The following is a 27,054-nucleotide window of genomic DNA, read 5'->3' as shown; positions in this document are numbered from 1 at the left end:
TTCATTCATAGGTTTTTCAGGCTCCAGACATCTGCCTTACTTCACCCAGCTTGTCTTTCCAACTCAAATATATTTAAATTTTGAATATTGGAGGATTCACATTTATTATCAAATACAGAGTTATTTCAGGTCATGAAGCTATGTTTATAAAGACTGTTCCAACCTCACAAAATATCGTGATCTATTATCAAATTCTGTAAACTGCCATGAACTCCTATTTTTACAGTTTTTCTAATATTGTTTTGTCTTCCTCTGATCTATATGATCCAAAGGTCTGTGACTGATGTCAGTGGACTCAATCACTTAGAATCTATATGTGAAAAAAATGAACATTCTCGTATAGATGCATCGCTTTAATGAAAAAGTCTACTTGCTGTAAGCATTGTTTCCCCAAAACTCAGCTGTAGCAAAGTAAAAACATTATTCACAGTTCAAACATCCAACTACTCCCTCTAAACATTTATATGAAAACATTATTAAAAAGCATAAGTAATAAAATATTTTTGAATATCTGTCAAAGTATTGCTAACAAATGTTAAGAGTTCCCTTACTTCTGAAATGCTGATTGATCCCATTAACTGATGTCACAATTTTACAGTCTTAAAACCCAGTGCTGAAAACAGGTAGCACGTGTTTGGTTTGAACATATGAGATTCCGGGTATATACATACTGCTGTTAAAGTAATGAGTAAGGCAAACAGTAAAATTAGTATGTTTTAACACAAGATGAATACATTTTCTGTTGGGACCATCTAGTTACTTAGCAACCACTGAGCATGAATCAGCCAGCTAGTTCCTCAAAATTATATTGCTGCTATAAAGCCTGGAAGGACCAAATTTTGAAGGGCCAATGGCAATAGCTGAGCTCACAAAGATGCATGCAAATCTTACGCACTTTATATGTATATGTGCAAAAGATCCACTTTATATACTGTATGAAAGCACCAAACTCATCTATGAACCAACTGCATGCTGCATTAGCATGTTCTGGTAATAGTACTGTCATATTTATACGTGATTTTTATTTAATATTCCTTGATTGTATCTGCTATTTGTGTATTACATATGTACAGAATATTGTGTATAGCCAAAACACCAGCCATATATCTATATTTAGACAAGACACAATTTTTAAAAACTCAACTCCTATTTATAAAGGTATTCAAAAATGGCTAAAATCAGATTTTTACAACTAATCAGTGTTTAACAAGAAAAGACTGTAAGAACTGCTCTTTAAAATCAAGTTACTATTTTTGAATTTGGCAAACCTATTCACTTTGGAAAGTATAATGTACCATTCCAAACATTTTCACCTTCACATACAGTTGCAAAAATGTTTTTGTTATTAGATAATGACTATTTAATGAAGTAGGAAATACTTCTTTCTGAAAATTCAACTATAGTTTAGGATTATTACCCCGTTTGGTTACAAAACCAAGAAGTTTTAAATTCACAGACCCCGCACTGAGTGAACCGCTGCTTTAGTTCTAGTAGAGGAGATAATGAGCAAATGGCTTACTGAAATGAGATTCAAAATAACTACACAACACATTACAAATCATTTATACTGAATACTTACAGTCTGTTGCTGACTGAAATTGAGAAGAAAGTGTCTGAGTTACTGCAGTCCAAAATTTGTACAAAATATCAGACTGGCCATCCTGATAGCAAGGGACAAAAGAAATACAAATTTTAAAATACACGCTTTCAAAGAATTTTAAACAATACAAACCATCACTGAGAACAAAACCGAAGTAAGTGAAGTCTGAGAAGTTTTCCTCAAGTTTAAAGCCAGAAAAAATGCAATATTTTCCTTCAAGTCCGAGAGAAATGCTCCCAGCTCTCTAGGGGCATGAGTGTGGACCAAAGCAGCACACCTCGGGAGCTGTTAGAAAATCTCTTTGCATTGCAGTGACCTTCTCATTCCATGGGGGTTCGCATGCTGGCTACATCACAGCAATTACTGTTACTACCATTACAACATGCTTGCAAACCCCAACCAGGGACCAAAACCACTGCATGCTGCTCTGCCTCACAAAGAACAGTCTCCTATTTCTAAAAACACAAACCACATGAAAATGCAGTGAACCTCACAGCTGACTCTTCACCTCCTTGTCTCTACAGGGCTTGCTGCCAGAAGTGAGAACAAGGTACATATTCTTGAAAAAAGGACACAAGAAATGGCAGGCTGTTTCCTTACTCTCTGCAACATCTTGCACCACACTCAAGCATTAAAGCATGATTTTGTTTTCTCTCTTTTGCCTTCTTCTTGTCTGTATGTTTGAGGTAAAAAAATTACAAAAGATGCCAACGGGTATCCTGTCCTACCCACCTGTTAGGTGGGTTAGGAAGGCTGTCCAGTGTTTTCATGGGAAAGGGAAGGTCACTCTGGACAGTTTTCTTCATTGCACAGTATACATGTAATGTATTGACCCTATGGTTAAATAAACCAGTTTGACCAAATTACTATAGTAATGATAATCAGCACAAAGTGCTCAGAATGAAAAATTGAAACAGCCAACAGTGATGACAAATGTCAGCAATTCTAAGGATCTTACGCTGGCACTTGGCTGTTTCTATCCTGACTCACTGAAACACCCAAGGTTTTAAATTAAACCACAACATTCACTGCTAAAGCTGGTTTTAAGCAAGGGGTCAACGCTGAAATCATTGTCAAAGAGGGATGCATTTTCTCAGCTTTCCTTTTGGCACTGCCAGTGTCTTCACCATAAGAAAAATGAAAAAAAAAACCAAAACAAACAACAACAAAACAAACAAGAAAAAGAAAAACAACAAACCCTAGTCCTTGTTAATAACACAAGCCCTTTTAAAGTGTCAATTTAACTTCTGCCCTGCACAGCACCACAAAAAAGAGATTAGCTATCAAATACAAAATTCAGCTACTCCAAAGTGAATTACTACTTAAGATGACAGAGGAAGAAAGAATGAACTCTATTCACTTGCATTGGCAATAACATGCAAAACAATGAAGGCCATCCTGTCGTGGGTTGAGCTCAGAGGGCAACTGAGCAGCACACAGCTGCTCACTTCCCCATTCCCCCCATGGAATGTGGGGGAATTTCTCCCCAGCGCTAAGAAGAAAATAAGTAAAAGCACGGCTCATCCCCTTTCCTCCCCAGCACTGGGAAGGAGAAAAGCAAAAGACACGGAAAAACGAGATAAGGACAGAGAGGGATGACCTCATCCTTTAAGGCACAGTCAAAGAACAGTTGTTAGGGGAAGTAAAAAACAACATAAATTTAATACAGATACTAACACCACCACCACAGGCAGAGTAGGTCCGTGAGCAGCATTACCAAGTTGTGAAAACAGCTTCCCCCATCCCTCCCTTCTTCTCCGGTTCAGCTCTGCTCCTGATATCTCTCCCGCCTCCCCCCCAGCGGTGCAGGGCGCAGGGAATGGGGGGTGCAGTCAGCCCGGCTGCTCCTTCCACCTCAAGCAGGGGGGAACTTCTGGCATTCATTCCTCCCCTGTTCCAGCACAGTCCTCCTCCCACAGGAGACAATCCTCCACAAACCAACTCCGACATAAGTCACTCCCACGGGTGTGTGTATCACCCTCATGAGTTACAATCCGCCAGCTCTGAACTACAGCAGTGGGAGCTTCTTCCCATCAGGTCCCAGTCTCCTTCAGGCACAGTCACCTGGGTCAGCGTGGGCGCCCCACAGGACGCAAATCAGTATCTCCTCCACCGCATGGGTGGCAGGGGGGCGGTCCTGCTGTCTCACCATGGGATACAGGGCAGTCTCTGCTCTAGCACACCTCCCCTCTTCTCCTTCTTTCTTCCACTGACCTCAGTGTTCACTTAAATGTTCTCCTCACAACTTCTTCTCACAACTCCCATGGCTCCTCCCAGGTTCCCGTTCTTAAAAACATTATCGCAGAGGCGCAGCTAATTGGCCCAGCTGTGGTGCCAAGGTGGGTCCAACTTGGAGCCAGGGGAGCTTCAAGAAGCTTCTCAAAGGGGCCACTGCTGTAGCCCCCTCCTGTACTACCAAAAAAGCCCCACCACTCACTCAAACCAGGACACATCCATTAACAGAATACCACTGCGTTCCCCTTGAAGGTCTAGTCATTGAAAGACGGCAAGTTCAAGCTCAAGTTTCAGTTCCAAAACTGCCATCTTAAAGAACTGATATAAAACCTGAAAACTGGTCAAAGGTATACTGACACATATAAAACTTAAAAAAAAAAAAAAAAAAAAAAGGATTATCAGATAGAATGCTTTCACAAATTCTGAGATTAGATGAATACATCCAGCCCTATGCCTTATCTCTAAATATATTCAAAGAAAGATAAAATTTATGGGTTATGTGTGCAGAACTGAGAGAGAACATCTTTTATGCTGTTGGACTCATGTTTGTAAAATGTATGAGAATTAACAAAAGTCTGAAAATAAACTGGGATGATGGAATCTCATTTTTGACTGCTTGAGGACACTGATGAATTTAGAAACCGAAGTAACTTATTTTATAGCTCTGTTTGTATTTTCTGCAAAATTGTACATGATTTTCATAAATGGGAAAAGTAAAATTATTGTATCAGACAATGATTCAGGAGGTGCACTGCATAAAATAACGAAATTTATTACTATAGCATAAATGTGAAATTACTCAGTTCTTCATTTCACAGTTTCACACTTAAAACATGAAAATTACTATAAAACAAATGGCCTTTCACATCAACTACAGAGTAAATTAATTAGCCTTCATATTCTCTATCCCAACATGGAATAATGTTTGCATATTCAGCATGGTAACTCAATTCAACTTCTAAATAATCTAATGGAGGAGGGAAAATACTTACAGAGCATTATCAAACAACTTTTTTTTCATTACTATCACCATCTACACCTCCATCATAGCTTCACCAGAAAATGCAATGATTAAAGGGTCTTGAAAACAAACTTGCATTTAGTCCCGCCACACTGACATTTCTATCTTAATTGTCAGATTCAACATGATGACAAATAACAGTAATATGTGATGACACTGAATGTCTTTGTGAAAATATATAACTTTTATATGTTCCTATATATATATGTAAAGTCAGACATATATACATATTACTCATGTAAACATCTGCATAGTAGCCACAGCTGTACCAATTAAGCCTCTGCCCATTAACTTGTGTATTCTGACCTAGGCAAATGGTGTTCATTAACTATCAGAATTTTGTAGTGAAGACAACCCTCGCAGCTACATATAAGGAGAAACACAGGAGAAAAACTACACAGAAAATTCAAATAATGTTTCATACTGACTAAGTCAAAAATGTTTAGGGAAAATAATTATTAATGCCCCAGCTTTGCACCAAGTAAAAACACTATCTACAGAGTCATTACTGCTTTTTTCTATAATGTAAGATACAATATTTCACTTTGTCCAGTGCTGAGATGCAGTCACTCTGGAGGTGAGATATAGCTGCTGATTAATAGCACACAAAAGACCATGTAAGAGTTTGTGGCAGGAACTAGAGAATACTGTTGCCTACACATGCACCAGGGGGTATTTAAGTGGGTGGACTGTATCTACCAAAATTGGAATACAGCAAAGCATTAGCATTAGATACTCCTGCTGGAGTAAAAAGTGCCATATGCAACCATGAGCATCCAGAAACCATTTATTTATTTAACTTAAACCTGTAATTTCTTTTGCTTACACATTAACTCAATATATTATTTTTAAGTACTTTTAAGCAATCTCACTGCGTATTCTTTAAATAATGTTTTCTAATAGAGATTACATCTCTGCCTGTAGATCACAATGGAAATTATAATTTAACTATTTAAAATATAATGTGCCAGTCCATTTTACAATAATACTAGAAAATTAGACAAAAAAGGGTAGAAAAGGGAGTGTTTTTTCTCCAGCTTAGCAGGAAATTAAAGGAATGTCCCTCTCCTTGCACTGGACAACAACTTCAAGAACTTACGAAGATAGACAAGATGAAGGTAGAAGAGGAAAGGGAAGTACTGCTTGCCTGAAATGTACACAGCAAATCTACTGGCTCATCCTATTGTAATGAAAAGTTTATAAGTCTTTCCCTATGCTTCATATAGCACTGTGAGCAACATCCCCCAGTATCAGGAAGTAACTGCTCTTTTGGGCCTTTTGCTTTCAGTAAATGTCATCTAGCTAAAATTGCATTCTTGTCATCTTCCCATCTGTAAAGTAAGTAAATGAATCTGGTCTTCCTCTACACATACAGCAAATATCCTCACTGGTAGACAACGTATGGGAGCATTAGGTACATTCGCATTAGTGACTGAAGGGATTCTTCCCAGTGTAAATCTGTCTTGTGTCTATACTTTTGTTTTGGAGAACACACTGAAGTGTGCTAGCAGACTAATTTCTACTATTCAAGGATTACACGACATCATCATTAGCTTAAAAAGAACAACTTCTGCAATTAGATGGCTTTTTGCAGCATATCATCATATTTTTGCAACAGAACCCACAAGGATGTACTAATATTTTTATCAATTAATATTCTGAGACTTTAAATTGGGAATTTTCCATTTCTCTTGCTTCTCAAAAAGAAATAAAATTGAAAGATGTTAAATTACTTACACCCCCTCCAAAATAAAAATGCTTGCTTTGAAATCTAGTCACAAGCAGATTAACATCTTGTGATACAATCCCTTGTAGCAGGAGCAGCTGACAAGATGAGTAATGAACTGCATCCGATTATCTTTTCAGCTCTGTGGCAATCATTTTCCAACAGCTTCCTATTCTATAACCAACAACACTGGAAAAAGGTCATCATTCTGTCATATTTCCCCCCCATCACTGTATGTGTTTAATAATGCAGAGAACACATAAACCTCTGGGAGTTAAGAGATCTGGTACTGTTATCTGGGGCAAAACTGTTTCAGGTGCACATTGCATATGTAGAAATCCTACATAAAAAATCCATACATAATTTAAAGTCCCTCAGAAGGAAATTATTACATTTCAGCATATAATAGAATGCTATTTTCTCCTTTCATGCAATATGTTCTTTCTTCAACGAAAGAACCCTAACTGTAATCGATGATATCTAAAACTATGGACAGACAATATTCAGGTTGACAAATATATGTTTGCTGCATCATGGAATACAACTGAATTAGATCTATGATAATTGCAAGCAACTGTAGGACTATAATGGCAAAACACAATTTCCTCCCCAAAGTAGATCCATTTAACTCAGCATTTTTTAATTGATTTTATTATAAGTTTGCAGCTTTACTTTGATCTCACAGCAGAGAAAATCTGCACATAAATCATACTTTGCACCGCTGCAAAATGGTTAGGAGGTTAAGATCAGCCACAGAACTGGATGTTTTTTCATAAAAAGCTGCAGTGAAAATGTTCCTATACTTAAACTACGCTTACATAAACTAATAATCTACCAGCCCAAACTGGGAATTAAAAACACTGTCATTGCTGTTCCTGTGCCCAGTGACCACTTTATTCCCCTGAACTGATATAGCTAGCAGGCACTCAAACAATTTAGTAGCCCCTATGCAACTCCTTGGGCAGTGCAAGTCAGCTTATATCTGTCTTCCTCTTGCCAGTTCTTTGTTTTCAGAAACGAACTGAACAACTGCCCAGTAACACAAACTAGGGCAACCCTCTGCTGTTCTGACCTGCTGGCCAAAATCAGGGGAATAAAAAGATGCTTTTGAAAGACATATGGACTAGAAGCGCTTAGCTACTTCTGAAAATGTTATTCCTAGGGAACCCACTTGCATCTGTGTAGAGTAAAATAGAAAAACATAACAATCAGATTCCACTCTGGCCCTCCTACTATAACTTTACCCATTTTCATACTGTTTAAAAATTTGGTACTCAGTCATACATACTATTCACACAGGAATTACTTGCTCATGGAAATTACACACATAAATCAGACAAAAGATATCCAGCAGGCTAGACCACAAATGGCAATGAATTTTCTCAACAGTAGGGCTCACTTCAATGTGTACATGAACTGGACAAAGATCACTAGTGTAAGCTATAATTCAACAAAGTTGACCCTCATTAGAATAACAGATGCAGGTAGTCTGTCTGACTTCCATGGTATACCTTATTTATGTGAAATTAAGAATGTGCTTAAGTGCTTTGCTGAATCGGGGCCATAATCAACAATCAGCAAAATATGTGTTCATCTTGTATAACTATTTAGTTTCAACCATTACTATAAAGTTACTATTGTCAATACTCTGCACAGACCGTAATATTATGCAACTTTTTTAGATATAATAATTAGGAATGTGTGCTAATACTGCATAATGACAGTGCCAGGAGACATTTAGACAGTGCTAGTTCACCCTGCTCTCTGTCCAAGCTCAAGAAAGAAAAAATGAGCATAGGCCTGTGCATTCTAGGTGAATGCATACTAGCAAACTGTATTTTAAAATAAGGGTCTCTTAAGTAAATCTTTCTGTTGTAAACTAATAAAATTGAGTCTTTCTCCAATGAGCGTGTGAAAATTTAATATTCTAATGGCAAAAGTTTAACACTTTTGCTAGTCTAGGACAGAAAAGGTCTACATTTAGTAGATGCCAAATTCAAACCAGTCAACTGGCCTTTTAGGCAGAGATTTTAAGCTACAAGTCAAAAGAATCAAAGAATGGTTGAGGTTGGAAGGGATCTCTGAAGGTCATCTGGTCCAACCGCCCCTGTTTAAGCAGGGCCACCTAGACCAGGTTGCCCAGGTGGCTTTTGTACACCTCCAAGGACAGAGACTCCACAGCTTCCCTAGGCAACCTCTGCCAGTGCTCAGTCACCCACACAGTGCAAAAGCGTTTCCTGGTGTTCAGATGTTTCCTGTGTTTCCGTTTGTGTCTGTTGCCTCTGGTCCCATCACCGAGAACCACTGAGAAGAGCCTGGCTCCAGCTTCTTTGCACCCTCCCTTCAGTTATTTATATATATTGATGAGATCCCCCAAGCCTTCTCTTCTCCAGGCTGAACAGTCCCAGCTCTCTCAGCCTTTCCTCATAGGAGAGATGCTCCAGTCCCTTCACCTTTGTGTCCCTTCATCGGACTCTCTCCAGTGTGTCCATATCTCTCTTGTACCAGGATGCCCAGAACTCAACTCAGTACTCCATGTGTGGACTCACCAGTGGTAAATAAAGGGAAGGATCACCTCCTCAACCTGCTGGTAATACTTTGCCTAATGCAGCCCAGGATACTATTCACCTTCTTTACCACAGGGGCATACACGTTGCTGGCTTATGTTCAACTTGGTGGCCCCCAGGGCCGCCAGGTCCTTTTCTGCCAAGCTCCTTTCCAGCTGGGTGGCCCCCAGCATCTACTGGTGCCTGGGGTTGTTCCTCCCCATGCACAACTTTGCACTTCTCATTGTTGAACTTCATGAGGTTCCTGACAGCCCATTTCTCCAGCCTGTTGAGGTCCCTCTGGATGGCAGCACAACCCTCTGGAGCATCAGCCACTCCTCACAGATTTGTGTCATCAGCAAACTTGCTAAGGGTACACTCTGTGCCATTATCCAGATCATTAGTGAAGGTATTAAATAGGACCGGACCCTGTATTGACCCCTGGGCTAAACCACTAGTTACTGGCCCCCAGCTAGACTTTGCACCAGTGATCACCACACCCCAGGCCTAGCCATTTAGCTAGGCCATTCATAAGCAACCCTGTTCATAAAAAGCTGAGTTTCAGAACCTCAAGAAGAGGGCCCACAGTGCAACTGAGACTGCAGATTCAGCCATCTTCTATACAATGACTAGTGCTAAGGAAAGGATTCAGATCAGTATTCTTTTATTGGTATGGAATGAACAGGGGAAAAAAACATTTATACTTGTATATTGAAAATCCTTTTTTTCAGTAGCCTTTATATCTTCAGTGCACTGTACTATAGCATGTACACATATTTGTTAATAGTGTGAAGCACCATTATTACTCAACTGTATAGATTTGAAATTTAGATTAACGTTGCCTATTTGCAGGATTGTAAGATTATTTTTTGATGAAAAAAACTACAGACTGACAGAATCCAAGTGCTAAACCCTGTTCCACTTACATGAAAGTGACTTGATTTCACAGTTCAAAACGTATAGCTACCAATACCATAGCTACTGATAGGTACCAATAAGTTAATAAACAACTGAACAATAGTGGGCTGAGTACCAGTACCATGAGAGCAAAGATATCTGAAGACCTGTATTCACTATTACTCTACAACAGTATTAATGCTTCAGCCTGGAAAACTGATTTAAAGTCTCCTCAAACATAAAACCAGAACAGCTTACCTCATTTTTAAAAAACATACCAAACTACTAATTAACTTTGCTATTACTGAAATGAAATCTCTTGAGCTCTGTTCTTAATATAACTATTTAGTATCTAACATTACATCTAAATTCAAGGAATGAGAATGAAAGTACCCCCCTTATTCATTATTAGAGAAGAATGCAAGAAGATGCTGAAAAGACATATATTTATTTTTACAAATGTCTCTATTTCCTCCACACTGTAAATTTAGAACTTAATGAGTATAATTTCCCATCTGTGAATTATCATATTTGTGTGTGTCTAAAATAGCTATTCTAACATTCAAATAATAAATCTGACCCACTGATTCTAAACTGGCTCCCACTTCATGACAATCACTTCCAACTTATTTCTCCCTGTAGAAATTTTGATACTTTGAGTAGAATGTGAAAAACATCTTTATTGTCAGGCTTCTTTGAAATGTAAAACAATATAGTGAATATTACCATGCAGCTAGTTGCTGCAGGCTCCTGAAATCAGGCTTTGCATACTAATACATACAGTGTTTTCTATCTGTAATCAAAGGCTCTGCCATAAAGAAATACAGGACTTGCGAATGTTGCTCTAAAAGCAGAAGACATTTAAAGGACAACCTAAGTATTTTTCCCACCAATAAAGCAACCATGCAAATGATTTAACAATTTTGTACAGCAAGATCTTATGGGACAGAAATAAGGAAATCTATTTGCACTATTTCTATAGCAACATAATTGCCAAATGTTAGACTCTGAACAAAAAGCCATCATCCTCAGTAGTGCAATTAATCAGTAAAGAAACAGACAAATTCTGAGTGTGTTTTCAATAAACCTTTTCTATCTTCTCAAAGCAGACGAGATTAAATTTTTAAAAGAACAGTGCATTTAAATTTCTAATGCTGTCTACATTATACATTGCAGGTGAACAGATGTCAATAAATGACACCATGATTTTAAAAATTACCTTGATTTTTTTGTTTTACTGCAGGGCATTGAATTTCATTACACTGAGTTGATCACTTTATACCCAAGGTGTAATAGTTTCTAGACTTCCAGCAGTAGTGTAACATTTTAAAAAGGTCTCTTTATGCAGCTAACAAAATAAACAAAGCCCGTTTTTTAAAAATATAACCTTCTTAACTAGAAAATAAAGTTAAGACTGTGCATTTTCCCTATTACAATATTAGAATTCTTAAGTGATTACTCAGAAAAAAATAATTTGTAAGGAACAAAAACACTTAGGTCTTAAACAGTGTCCTATATTTTCAAAACTACTTAAAACATTAATTAATCCTCCCATATTCCTGAAAGATATGCATCAACCGGAAGTAAATCAACTTAGTGTTTCCAAAAGCCAGTAACTACCTAAGGGACCTGACAGATTTCTTCTATCCAGAGAACTGATTTAGTATGTACAGAAGCAATTCGAACTACACTTTCACCCTGACTACTACACCCATCCAGAGTGAAAGGGTGGTTTGTTACCAGGCCCACTCAGCCCATAGCTGTTCTGATAAGATTGACGAGAACGATGATAAAAGGCGGCACTTCTGGTAAATGCATTTCTTTTCAAATAGCAATCTGACTTTAAACCAATTGACTTAATTTTCAGTCATCACAGAACTGCCATTTGCACAAACGCCATCAAAACAGAAGTGAAAAAGAACAAAGATCATTATGACCTACTAACCCACACAACCTCTACACCATCCCTTTTACTTACATATGCACATTTCTGGCAGAGAAACGGAATTAAGATGTAGAGAAACTGTAGTGTCACTACAAAACCACTGCACACGCTCTGACCCTCCCATTTGAATGAGAATCAGATTACTTTTAGCGTGGCTGGACACATTCAAAACCAGAATAAGGACTTTTAACTGGTAAGACCTTTTCTGTCTTTTAAGAAAGGTCTCAAAAATCTTGCAGCTGGCTTCAGAGGGACAATTTGTAGGTGTGAAATAAAGAGCATCTTCAGTATTTTGGGGATCAATAGATCTCCACAAAATACCTTATTATTGCTTAAATAATAAACAGAAACCACAGAAGAAATGATGTGCAAGTAATCATATTCTGCTTCTACAAAAAATACTGGAAAATAAATCACATACTTGTAATAATAAGTGAAAACCAGATTATTTTCTGAACTCACATAAAGCAGTAATTAGATTAGTTTTCAAATTTTTCCACTTGGGATTATTTTTAATTGGGTCAACTGAATGTGAATATGTGATGTTAGTTGTGAATAATTTCAAAGCAGCAACATTTTTTAACAAGTTTGGATGGGCAGAAGGAGTAAGAAGGTGAAATGTAAGTACACTTTGGGCAATAAGCATTTCTATTTTCCATTTATTTTCTTTATCTTATGTAATGATGAGGGCATTTCCTTCTGTATCGTTAACACCTCATATTGCCAGTGTTGACAACTCAGGAAAATAGCCTGCTTACTCACCAAACATTCATCAGGAGAGGCAATGATAAGAGCCCTCCACAAAGTACATAATAACACTCCCTACAACTCTCAGCTCACTTTTTTACCCAGAGGCTTACATAAATGACAGGGTTTGCAGTGTGCCTTAGCTGCCAACAAGCGAGACATCAGCAGATCAAAGGCGATCAAGGGCAGATCTGCCCTCTCACAGCGAGTACCCTTCTGCTCAGCGGACACACCAGCTCACTCTTTCTTATGACCACCCCGAAGTCCCCCTCACAAAATGGTTTAAGGCTGCTTCTCACTTTGCAGAACTGTTCACTGTTCCTATGTAGGAGTGAAGGACCCAAAATAGATGAGGATCAGAGATCATTTTCAACTCTTTTACAAGGGGCTTAGAGGGATTCTTATCTCTAATTAGGAAGGTGGCTGTCACAGAAAGATATGTTCTGCTGCGACTTTCACTGAAGTCAATTGTAGTTTAGGTATTAGAACAGCTGAGGCAGGATTAGTCACTACACACTGAAAGAGAAGCAATAAAGCAGAATAAACTGGAGTAACCTAATAGCTCTCCGAAGGTGAAATAAGCAACTGAAAGAAGTGATATAAATAACCAGTCATTAGGTGGAAAAAAATATCATTTTTACATTATTTAAATCTTATTTCTATTTTTATTGTTTACCCTCACCATTATGAAAACAATAACCCTACCTTTTCAAAATATAATTATATAATTATATAAAATTAAATCTCTATTTGTTTTCCCTCAAACTAGAAATCAGAACTTAATGAATTCTGAATTCTTTTAGCCTTGCTCTTCAACTAAAATCTAGTCATTAAAGGCCTTTTTCTTAGATTAAACCACAAAAAGTCCATTCAGTCTTAAAAGAAATTTATTTCTCCTTCAAATATCTCATAGATCTTTTTTGGAAATTAAATCTGTAATTTTAGTATTTACAGATTAATAATTATTCTGTATTTCATTACTATTATGAATGTAACAATTTTTATAATGTACTATGAGTGCACGATTTCTTTTCAAAATTTTATTCATTTCATATTGTGGCAAAGGAAAAATTCCAAATTCTAGACCTGCAAAGGGAAAGAGCGGAAAAAAAGTGCAGTGTAAATTTAACTTCCAGCTTCTTCCATGATACTCATGTATGCCTGGGTACATCACTTAACTCTTGGTCATATCTAATGGTGGAAAAATTTGGAAGTGAATTCTGTAAGAGAAACCATAGTGTAGAAAAGATGCAGGTGTTGTCATTGCCTTCCTGCTGAACTCCAGTATTTATAAATTTTAGAAGTTCTGTGCCTCAGTTTCTCTACTGGACTGATTTTTGGTTTGTTTCCGTTTTTTTTCCTAAAACAGAGAGGTTTTGTGAACCCTTTAATTAATTAGTGTTTTTAAAACTACATTTTTGGATACAACATGATACAACACTACTAAATATTATTATGGTAACAGGTAATTAGAAGGCCGGAAAACGCATGTTTGGGATCATAATATAAAATTAGAAAAAAATGCAGGCTGTGCTATCTGTGAAGAGAAAGACACAAAAAAAACGTGATGAAAAAAAAAAAGAGATTTAAAAAAAAAGGCAAGTAGCTTCCTTGCTATTAAAGGACTTGTGCTTTAAAAAGGCTGGGTCTCCTCCTCTCTTATGCTTCCTAGGATGATACTTGCACTGCAGTAATCAAAACAAGGAAGCAGATGGACAGGCAAAATGGTACTGCAGCTGCTGCAGAAGATGACTATAATAATAATGTTGACATCAGTAACAGTAATTAGTGCACAGACTGTAGAGTGGATGATTCGTTTTCCTATCTTCTGGCGTGGGCATGTTGCCCTAGCAAATGGGTATAATGTTAGTACCTTTAGTTTGTTTTGTTCATTTGCTCAGTTTATTAATGAAATTGAATACAATAAAGAAAATCCAACTTTTCTCCAGAACACTTGCTGAGGAAAGCATGTTGTTTCAGTTTGGATTAATATGAGATGGAATCTTCTTTAGTAAATGACAAAATACCAATTTCTTACTTATTATCTATTTTTAATGCACACAATTCATACTCTTCCATACAGCCATCTGTACATACGCTCTTAAATTTCAGCAGCGTGTAGTACTTGTCTGTTTTTGTCTAAACGACAGCTCTACTGTTCAGTGTAACTTCACCCAACAGCAGGATGATGCCATACCTTTTTCAAGGGACACTAAAACAAATGATGTAACTCTGAGAAGGGCCAAGAAAAACACTGCTACACCGAACCATCTCAGGTACGAAGAAAGCAAAGCATCAGTGCTATCAACAGTGCCATGTCAAGCTTATAGGAGTTCTGGTACCACTACTAGCTACCTCACCAAGAATGACAACTGTCCAGCTTGATGTTACACTACACCATAACACCTATTGAAGAGCAAACTAATTAGAAGAGTGATAGTTGTGGAGAAATAAACAGATGGATTTTACTTGTGAAATACAATTTGTCACTTAGATGCAATCCTGCAGTATGAAGTCAAAGGGAAGGAAGGGCAATCAGAAAGACCATGGAACATGCTTAGCATGTGACAAGCCAAAAGCCTTTCATTTTATTTTCTAATGAGTTTTTCCTTACTCTGCATCTAGCTTCTATTGAGATTCATTTTCCCTGTTTATTTATTCTCCAGGATTATAAAAGATTTCCTTTGGCTTCCCTCTATCATCCTCAACAACTGGAAAAACTCCTATCCTGTTCTCAAGTGTTGTTCTACAGAAGGGAAGAGTTAAAGTGAGAAGCACAGGCTCAGGGTGGGAACCACTCATGAACACTGAAAACTCATTTATCTAAGCTCCCTTTCCATCCAAACTTCCTGACCTTTCCAGAGTTCCTCCTTCTGTCTCTAGGTTTCCACATTTCTCCTTAAACATGTTGATCTACTGAAGGGCTCCACTCAGGCAGCAACAGTTTCATTGTTGAGAAGATCACGTTTGCATAGGAAGAGTTTCCCCAACATATTTCAAAAATTAAATTGATGTAAATTAAAAATCCAGCCACATAGTTGGAAAAGATGTCTGCATAAACACATCTTTTGTTTTTGCTTCTTCTCATCTACTAAGGTAGATGAGATAGCTTCAGTAACTCTGTTCCTAACACTGGAGGAGACCATTAATCAAATTATTCCAAATATGAATAGAAAACAATGCAACTGAATGGAAAAGAATAGGTATCCAAAAGAACAGCCATGATTGTTTTTCAAGGAAGAAATTGGCAAGTAGAGAAACAGATGGCTGAAAGTGTTAGATGAAGACACATTCTCCTATGCAAACTAACAGACATAATTAATTACTCAAATTGCATGGTATTTTATGGAAAGACATTAATGATCAGTAATAAAAACTGACAGTCGTGTCTTATCAGCTCCCTTTAAAGAAAACAAAAGAAATTATTATTAAAAGAACATGTTTACACCTACAGATGTAACCTACAGACCATAAATATAGCTTTCAATGTTAGTTTGACTTTCAACACTTTCCCATTAATTTAATTATAAATTTTCATGGAACTGTAAAATTGTAAACAAAAGTATCCTCTCGTCACATCTTCCTTAACAGAATTAATACAACTTATTCAGCTAAATTAAAACTTTACCTTAACTATTTCGTCTATGAAGCAGACATGTGACACAGGATCTCTTTTCTTTGTCAATACTTTCTGCAAATGCTGCACCTGTAACAAAGAATTTATCGTGAGGAAAAGTGACATCTAATCTTATAAGCAAAGTTGCATAACTAGACAAACAGGAATCATTTGCTGAGTACCTGCCCGCAAGCAGCACAGATCTGATCCATGAGTTTCTCCATGTTTGTCCAGAGGGCTGCTCGGAAAGCTGCTGTGTTCCCAGGTGTTGGCATAGCAGCTCTACCAGGGCCACCTAAATGGTTTTTAAAAACACACAACAGCACATTTCAGCTTTCACATGTGAAAATTAAAATATTAGAATATAGATCTTTATGTACTCCGACATAAGATTATTTTTTTTTAAATCAAAGCAGCCTAGAATAGCTTTATAACAGAGCTTTGTGAATGGCCTCGGTTGTCTCAACTGAGAAGTCAACTAAATTCTGAAGTTCATAGGGATACTTCAATGTTCACAACTGTTACCTGCTTTACCAATTCAGACCTCCACAGAATCACCAAGGTAATGCCAGTGAACACTGTTGCAGGATGTAATAGCAAAGTGAAATGGTGGAGACGGTAGCTGTGAAAAATACAGGTATTACCAGCTCAAGACTTAAATGCATAGGCAAACTGCTAAAAAAAGTTGAAGGGCATGCAGCTTCTAAACTACTGCTTTCCTTGATAGGGGCTATATTTCTTTTATATGGTAGTGATTATGGGTTTGGACACTCAAATGGTTGCAAAATTAAAAGAAAAAAAGAACAACTTTCAAATGTTCATATTGACACAGTTCAAATTCCTCAGTATTCTTTAGTTTCTGAACTAACATGTGGAACTAAGGCAACATTCCTTCATACTGAATATATTGCTTTGAAATTATTTCCATCTGACAAAAGCATCACAATGCAGTTTCAGGCTTGTTCCACTGCTTGCAAATAATTACTACCCATGATCCTCCCACCAACACAAAGTAAGCAGAATCTGGATTCATCTTTTCTTGACACACTGCTAAGAAAATGCTGCAAAGTTGTAAACTAATGAGGATAATTTTGTGCGCAAGTCAGGAAAAATAAAGGGGTAAGGAATAACGGAAACCTCCTGAGCCTGATAACAGCAGACAGGCCCAATTTTGGCTTTGTATAAGATGACTTCCGAGGTATGTCGTCTTCCATCCACTACTGGTTAAAGCAAGCAGGGAAATATTCCTATAACAGGCTTGGATGTGAGAGTTTCTTGCATTTGACAGCATACAGTACTTCTGTCAAAAAAGTCAGGTTATCGTTCTCTGTAAAACAAGTATCATACCTCTTATAACAGTTTGAGATGGTTGGGTCAATACTTTGATATCCAAAGCACTTTTTATGTTCTCCTCCAGGACTGTGCAGTATCCATCTACCACATTAGCAATGGTATCTTTCAAAGTCCCAAGGTTATGGAAAACCTGAAGAGCAGTTCCCACTTGAGTAGGATTCTAGACCAACAAGATTTTAAAATATAATTATTAACTGTACTACAGGATTTTTTTTTATTCATGATGAGGCATCATTTTACAGGGCAAGTTCATCTTTCAGCCTGCTAATTAATTTCATTTAACATTAAATAACTGGCACCCTTACAGCATAATGGAGAATAGAGGGTAAAGGAGAGGACTCATTTCCTTTGATTGTTTAGCACTGCTTTGCTTAGCTTCCTTTGGTGCTATCCTCTGAATAAGAAGAACAGAAAAATAAGGAACTAGAAACAGTTTCTGGCTGTGATTGATCCAACAATTCTGAAGTTAGTTACAGTACAGCTATATTCAGATATGGTGTAGCTAGTAATATTGTTTTAACATGCAGTATCTGTTACAGTACTGTCATTTAAGTGTCAAACATTTAATTAAATGTGATACAGGCTTTAAAAAAAATACTAACCAAGGACAAGCAGAGGAAAGCACATCAAGCCCCTACTACTGACTACTGCAGAATTTAAGCTTGTATTTTTATATTTCTGTTTCTAACGCTGACAATAACTTCATCTTCCTCACAGCAGATTTAAGAGTACAAAGCAACACAGTGACCATTTCCCCCCCCCCCCCCCATTTCCCTGGGGGGGAAAAAAAAAAAAAAGCTCGAGAGTCTCTGTATTGTTCAGAGCTTTTCCAAAATACAGGAGAGTGAAAACTATCCAAAAACTGTTCAGGTCCATTGTTTAAAAGACCTTTGATTAAGATTAAATCTTATGATAATTCCATTGAGCAACACTAAACACTGGCATGGGTGCTATTTAGCAAGAGAAAAGCCTCAAATTACTGCCTTTGGAAACTAAGCACTGTCATCCATACGATGAATACTGCTTTTTTATTTAGCATTCACAGGCAATTAGTGGAGGGGGCGATCAGTTGATCACACACACATTAGAGATGCAGTCTTTTGTCATTTTTCTTAGTGACTTCTGCCAGCAGTAAGGAACATGGTGTGGCAGAAATCCTGGCACCCAGACTGGACAGAAGCTCCTGAGACCACAAGCACGTCCCACTAGAAACCCCACTTCGACTCTCCTCTGGCAAGGAGACCTTACAGCACTGCAGCCTTCCTGCTGGTGGCTGCAGCAGTAGTAGCCACTAACATCGAAAGGGTCTCTTGCAAGACCTGCAAGACCCAACTCTGCTTCATCTTCTCCAGGTCACAGTTTTTTTGAGACGGACACTTCTGAGTCAAAGAGGTATGATCAGCTGCCTTTCAAGTGTGGGGAACTCGCAATGATTAACACAGCAGTAAAGCTACGGTGCAGCGGCTGTGCTGGGGATTCACTTGCTGGTACATTCACCCCCTGCAACACGTTTTCTGATCCGTTGATGAACAGTGCATTCTCCTCAAACCTAACATTAAATGTCACAGCACTATAACTACACATTCATTTCACTCTTTCTAGGGTTTCTGCAAAGATCAGAAACATAGTTGAAGCAAAGAAGCCAGATCCCATCTCCTTCCCCAACTCCAATGAGGAGTCTCCAGGTTTAGTGGAAAGCAAAGAAATATTAGGCACGTATTACGGTTTGCAGACCTTATACTAACTGTACCGGTTTCTTTTTCCAAACAGTGTGGGAGTTAATGAGCATTCCCAGCATAGTATTATGGGTCTGGGACTTGTAGGTTTAGTTTTTTGACAACTGGGTATGCTGTAAAATTTCTAAGCATCCTGTGGGTGTGCTTGTGGAGGTGGGAAAGTAAGCCATAAAGACTGGAAGATTAATGGGATGTCAGAAAAAGAAGAGTAGTATAATGCAAGGAGGGAACCTGGGGACAGAATGAACAAGAGAATGAAAATATAAATGGGAAGAGGATGGGGAACAGAATGAAAAGAAACTGTAAGGAGAAAGAGAATGAAACTGAAAGGCAGGAAAGCAAAGACAGAAAGGACTCACCTCATTTACCAGTCTTTCCTGTTGAAATTGTTCTAATTCTCATAGAATACTTACACGATTATAAAACCAGTGAGAGTCAGTAATATAAAATCAATAACTTAGTAGTATAGTAAGAGCACTCAATCAGGTTTCAGTCAGACTCTAATGTTCACATATCAACTAACAAAAAAATAGAACAGCATCAAAAGGTGAGCAGGGCACTATCCAGCCTTGAACAACCAATGATCAGATGCTTTCCTGAAACAGGCAGCTTAGGCACAAATAATTTCAGGAAAAAGATGAATCTCAGATCTCCCACATCATAGTTTAGCAAACTAACTCCACAGCTACTGGTCAAAAAAGACACAAAATTGTGCCCCAACAGGGCCTGAACTATGTTTCAAAAGAACTGTTTTTATCCAAACACTGTCAAACAATTCATTCTGAAGTTGGAAATAGTTAGGGAATAACCAAAACACATCATTATGGAAACCTGCTATTCACACAAAGTATCTTCCAAATCTAGTACCAAAGTTAAAATCAGAATAGAACAAAGATTATGCAGGTGGCTTATTTCTTACTTGCTTTAAATTGTGGACATAGCCACTGACAGAGGTCTTCTAGTTCATGTATTGATCTTGTATAACAAAAATCAGAGATATATTAAAACCCTGACAATATACAATAAAGTATCTTTTTTGGTTTTTTCATATATATTGTTCTTCTCTCCTCAAAAAACAGTTTGTGTTTTATATGCCCCAGACAGGCTATATAGAGTCCATTGTTGGTTTATCACTAATCCTAAGAGAACTTCATTTTTTATGCACAGCTAGTTTCTAGGTTTAGACAATATGTTTAAAAAAAATGGAGCATCTCTTGGGACAAAAATTATTATGTGGAAAAAGAATGTCGGTAAGCAGGAAGAAAAACGATTGTACTTTCAGGCTTGCATACACAACTCAAAATTAGGCTGTTTATCATTAATACACACTGGACAAAAATTTGAGAATCAGCATTGCAGACTGTACCACTATCGACAGACTTTATTTATAAGAATTTGCCCCTAATATTTTCCTTCTATTTGAGAAAGCTTAAAGCTAAACATTTCTGAGATGCAAAAGATTGCCACAATTTTTATCAAATGGAAAGCATGCTTTCAAAGTAAAAAAACCACACCTGACTACAGAAGTGATTTACAATGGAAAATGGAAGCACATCAGAGGAAAAATACTCAGAACAGCTGTCCAACACAAACTGTAGGAAAAATAACTATTTTTGAGATGGAATTTAATGAGTTTATTAGCAGTGTTTTATAATCAAGTTGTCTGCCACTGCAGGCAACTAGACTTAGCAATTTGTAAGGGTTCTCCTTAGAATCTCTGTGCATAAGATCTTATGTTCCTTTTTGGTTTAAGTGTCTTATTTTGTAAATGAAGGCTCAGAAGTAGTAGTTTTTACCAAAGCAGGCTGGCTTTACTATGTAAAAATGTATGGGCAGTTAGAGCAACAGTAAGACACAATTCTGCTTCTCACAAAGTAGTATCTTACAGGAAAATACCCTTCTACACAATAAATTAGTATCCTAAAAATATTTATACATATGCCATAAAATTTAAGTTATAGCAATCAAGAGGGCAGGGGGCAAAGAAAAACAGTACAGCATTTAGTAATACGTTAGCAGTACGGTATAATCTAATGTGCATAAACATAACCATACACAAGTGAAATAAAACCATGACCCCACAAACTGTAGGCCTGCAACACTACCTACTCAGAGATTAACTACAGTGATCTTCAGATTGAAAAAAATTATAATGAAGCAGGAAGCTAAGGAGAGATGGAGTTAAGTCCAGCAATAATACCCTTCTCCATTCAAAGCACTCCTCCATCTGGCATGTCACAACATAATATGTTACAGATATATGGAAACTAAATTCCACAAATTTAAGAGCTTAGGAAGACTCAGTGAATCATCAGTTCAACATACAAAGGAAAAAAAAAAAAATTGCTCAAAAGCAAGTTCTACCATGAAAGCAACTCTCACAAATATTTAAAAACATCAAAGTTTCTCAGCATCCTTCAGACAATACATTAAATAGCTTGGTCAGAACGGTGATATTAGCCACCAATCACTTGAAAAAAGGCACGTATGTTTCCATTTCTTTTAGCAAAACATAAAGATACTTGTTTAGCAGCAACTATGAAGAGATGTTCATACCAAACACATTTGCTCATTTTCTCTATCATTGAGAACTGTTCATTTTACTAACATTATTTTCAATTAATTTTATCCCATCCCATTTGGTTCTGTAGACGATCTTAGACAAGAAGAAAAATAAGTGACATGCAGTCATTAAGTATGAACATTTTTTTCACAATTATAACATATGGTTGTTTTCAAGAGTAGGTGACTAGACTCAATAACCCAGAAGATGCTGTCCAGACCAGCATGACATTTACAGTCATTCTGCAGAGCAGAACCACATTTGGTCACTCCTTTTCCCACAAACATAATAACTCTTTGAAGACTAGATAGAAATGTCATTAGAGACTTAAATAAATTCATATCACATTTCTAATTTTGAAATAACTCCTAGGACGGAACCAAGTAACTTTTTTCTATCAACTTCCAACACTGCAACTATTTTATAACGTCCAACATTGTCATCTTATTTTATGATTGCCACTAGTGTTATCAGAACAATCTTCTGAAAGCACAGCTAAACAAAGAACAATATTCTTTTTCATCACAGAAACACGGCTTGGACGAGCAAGACTGCTCCTCACAAGGGAGTGTGGTAATGACACAGAGCTAATCTGGGGACAGGAAGATTCCTAGCATGAGGCTGAACCAAAAATAAGAAACCTTGGTGACAGGCAAAACTAACTGACTCAAGTGATACAAACACAGCTTCCAAACTCACACTTTATCTTCTCAGGGTATGGAATTTACCACTTGGTCCTTTCTTCTCCAACCAATGCTGTCTTAAGGAACTTCACATTATTATTATTTCTTTATCCAGTGCAATCTATCCATATGACTCCATCCTGCAGGGTTCTCACCTGTGTTTGACTATCAACTTCCCTCTCAAATGAAGACGTGTTAATTGTCAAAAATATTTATGGTCAGTATTACCTGTGACAATTACAACTACTTTTGTAAAGAATTAATTAATTAATTAATTGTTAACTGCCATGTAGTTAAATTTCACAAGTGCCTGCACCACATAATCAGAACAGGTCTCTGAGGAAACATTATTTCACGTGACAGTTTGGAGGCACTGCATATGGAGGAGTCAAACCTGGACTGGTCCCTCACTTAGAAATGATGTTCCACAGCTACTAATACACACAAGAACATTTCTGTTTTGCTTACTAAAATTGGAACAGTAACTCTGACTGAAAATCTTTATTATTCTGCAGAGAACAGATGAGTCTGTTCAGGAAAGGCTGTGGCAGAACACAACGAAGTTTTTATTACATATATGTACATATACATATTACTCAACAGCTGTGATTTCAGTGTGCTGCCACATCCCTACCTCTTATGTGATAAAATGTTCATTATGTCCCATACCAAGCACTAAAAGCATAACACAGTACAAAAAGAATTACATATGTTGCTTAGCTGAAGGAAGACCCATAATTTCTAATTAGTCCAGGTATCACTTCAACAGAGTGCTCTGACAACATGGCAAGCAAGAAATACCATTCATAATATTTTAAACAAAACACAACATTTCCTAGCCATCAAGAAATAATCAGCATTAAAATGCAGTAACCCTAGAACAGGACACACACTGAAATAACCAAACTTGTAAACTAACATATATTCTCTGCCAGGGAATACAAAAGGTTATTGAAGTCCTTCCAGAGTAACTGCAAAGACGTTTTCCAGAATGATCCTTCCAAGTATCTTTGACTGGCACTTAGTATTAAATAATTTCATATAATAGTAGACTTACTATATTGGGAACTATTTCCAGTTACCCTTCTACATTTACTTCCCACAGCTCATTTTGCTTGTATGAGATAGCAGTTGCAATTTCCAACACAGAACACGTTTACAAGGTCAGTTGAATAATCCAAAATAAAGACCCCTTTGTGAGGCTGAAAATCCCCAGTCAGATCTTCATTCACAGTATCTACTCCTTCTCCCCTCTTGCTACCATTGCAACATATTGCCTCCTTCAAATAATTTTCCCATAAATAACGTTACTACCCCTAACAATAAGTAGGGTTTGTAAGCACTTGCAGCTACCAATTACAAGTAGTTTTTAGTCATCTCTTATGGACACCAAGAGTGAAAAAACTGAGAAGTTACTCCAGGAAAAGTTGTAATTCAATTTAAAGAGCTCAAGCAGGTAAGCAGTGAAGGAAGCTCAGCCACCTCAGTTACAGCCAAGGTAAAATGACCTATTGAGCAGAATTAATCATTTAGTAAGAATTGTTGGAATTCTTGCTTTGCAGCAGCACTCAACTATTTTAATTGCAGGAAAAATTATCAAAAACCTAAAAGTAGAAATTAAAGGCCAGTGAAATTCAACTGCAGTCTAAAAACAGTATTTTATTGCATTTCCAAAAGTCCATGCCTTAAAAAAATTAATTGGTATATCTCAACTCCTAAAAATGAACCTACTTAGGGAAGCACATCTATATGTTCATTATCACCCCATCTGTCTTTTACTCTGTTCATCTTTAAAATCTGAGCAATACACGAAAAGGTCAAATTGACAATGTAAAGCCAGAGAATACAGACTTCTTTCTAATGATCTTCCAGTTCTTCTTGCTTTGACCTTTGCAGTGTTTGGAGGAGTGAGAGGTTAAGATGTTATAATTTTCTATAGAAGGTAATTCTGACATAACACATTGGCTAGATCTAGAAAAGCACATTTTAAGCCTTAAGAGGCAAGAATCCCAAAGCTAAACATTTAAATATGGTTATGTTATAGTATCTACCTTCTGCCAACCCATGTTTGGAACACACAACTTCTTTTGGTAGAAGGACTTTCACAGGAAAGGAAAAGCCATAAACAGCCCTAAACCTCACCATGTCCTCAAACTAGGTCAGACGTTTGTTTCTTAGAATAACAAGTAAATAACAAGAAGCATTGCACTACAAAGGTTGAGAGGAAAAAAAAAAAGAAGAAAAAAAGAAACAGCAACAATAAAATACTAGAAAGCAAAGAAACAAGATTTTTCAACACAGCTAAATAGCTTGCCAAAACACTTATTCTCTGTAATAGTGTAATCAAAGCAACAGATGGCTAAGAGCTAATGGAACAGAAAGGCATCAGGAACTGTTGTAAAGAATTATCTCATGAAACATCAAGCAATATTCCAAAGTTTACCAAGCCTTAGGCTACTAATGTGACAGCAATTTCAAAGGAAGTATCTGGCACCTCTAAGGAGAGATCAGCTAGATCAACTAGCCCATAACAATTACAAATTTTATCCTACAATGCTGTATTTGAGTGTAGAAAGAGTATAAATTCAGAATAGAAATCATATAAAATGATAAAAACTAACAGGCAACAAGGAAATGGGGACATGTAAGCCCAATCAAGCTTCTTAAAATACTTCTCTCACTTCTTACATAACTTAACCAATCTCTAAAGACCTCATCAATAATGAACCAGTGACCAGTCAATCTGAAGATGTGGCTTATCTATTAAAAGCGCAGCGATCACTTTCTGATGAAGGTCAGAGAGTACAGGGCAGAGTTGTAGCACCTCTTGCTCTTGTGCAACTTCGACATGCACCTGCTAGAACTCAAGTTCTGTTACTGGAGCACAGAAGTATAAGGACACAAAATCTCATTACTAATTGTGATCTTTGGACAGCAGCTTGCAACCAGATGTTTTCTCCCACCTCACAATATCATTATGTATATGCTCACTATTAACTGGTTGAATAAAGCCATTACAAAACAGAAATGTCAGGTTTACTTTTAACTCAGTCCTAACAATTAAGATCAGGAATTAGCTACTGGATGGTTATATTGTTTTCTCTGCTTACAAAAAAAATCTAGTTTCTGACAAAATATATGTTAAATGGTATGCTTCAAATGATGTAAGTATCTACCAATAGCCATCTGGGTTTTCTTGTTCTCTTGCTAGTCTTTACAACAAGATAATAAATACCTATGCAAGTGACAATATCTCATTTCTGGAATCTGTGCACATATTGTCAACAGCTCTGATGTGTCCTTGAATACTTCAAAGGAATGAATTTGTTGAAGTTACTTAAATTTAAATTCTTTTCAGTTATTATTTTCATATTCAACTACAGACAGACCTCCATCACTGCTAGATTTGCTGTTGGATCACATTTCAAAGTCTTTTTTTTCTTCTTAATACAAAGTTTAAATTCCTTGTATCACCCACCTACAAGAAACTTCAGGTCTGCAAATATCTTGGCAAAGAGTCCTAGAATCACAGAATAGTTGAGGTTGGCAGGGACTGCTGGAGATCACCTAATCCACTTCCCTCCTCCAAGAACGCCTGCAAGCCTTGCAAGGCAGAGATAGGCTTGAGATAGGCTCAAATGAGCCAGAAGACATCCTTTTCCTGCTCCATTTTCCTAATTCTGCTAACATTTCAAGGAAAATGTAAAAATGGACTCATGCAGTCATTTTCATTGAGTTTTACTGAGGCCAGTTTGAAAGACAGCAAGCGTCTGTATACACACCTAACAACACTTCTTCAGTGCTGGCAGTGTTATCCACCCCCTGATAGTAATACCAGTCTTCCAAGCCCTCTTGTAAATTTGTCCACTAGGAAAAGCATGACAAGACTGACCTCTTTCTGTTACAGATGCTACATTTAAAGAAACACATTTTATATTTCTAGTATTTTTAAAAATAAATGGGTAGTCTCTTTAAAAATAAATAGGCAAAGCTATAGTATACAAAAATGATGAAGAAAAAAACCTGAAATAGTCTAAAAAATAAACATTGTGCCTAGTTTTGTCTGCAGCTAGTGCATGTATTTGGGATCCAGTTCTGCTACTGAAAATAGTCAGTCCCCACCCCTTACTTCAGTTATCTGCCAGTAATGAATTTTAAAACCTTCACACAAGTAGGAACTTATTTGGGGTGATACCTGCAGAAGGAAAGAAGGGAGATAAAGATGAGAAGAATAGCAGTGAAGTGCATAACTTGTTCCACACAGAGGACATTATCCATCACCTAGGAACTGCAGTATTTTGATGCAAGATTTCTCCTTTCCAATGCAACATACTGTTCAGCTCTGTATGCCATTTCAAGCTAACCCAAAGCTTTAAATCTTGTGTT

General features: G+C 37.2%; 1 protein-coding gene across 1 annotated transcript in view; it reads right to left on the bottom strand.

Annotated features, from left to right (window-relative positions):
- The window catches only part of COG5 (component of oligomeric golgi complex 5), a 197,631-nt gene that overhangs the window by 49,241 nt on the left and 121,336 nt on the right, over positions 1 to 27,054 (bottom strand). The window contains exons 8-11 of the mRNA XM_074903321.1: positions 17,681 to 17,846; positions 16,516 to 16,628; positions 16,346 to 16,423; positions 1,580 to 1,661 (exon numbers count right to left, since the gene is read on the bottom strand). Coding sequence (XP_074759422.1) covers positions 1,580 to 1,661; positions 16,346 to 16,423; positions 16,516 to 16,628; positions 17,681 to 17,846 — 439 coding nt within the window. The remainder of the gene's footprint in view (positions 1 to 1,579; positions 1,662 to 16,345; positions 16,424 to 16,515; positions 16,629 to 17,680; positions 17,847 to 27,054) is intronic.

This window comes from Athene noctua, chromosome 3 (assembly GCF_965140245.1).
Source record: "Athene noctua chromosome 3, bAthNoc1.hap1.1, whole genome shotgun sequence".
NCBI lineage: Eukaryota > Metazoa > Chordata > Aves > Strigiformes > Strigidae > Athene > Athene noctua.
Note: the sequence above shows the minus strand (reverse complement) of the source record. Positions and strands in the feature narration are given on the sequence as shown.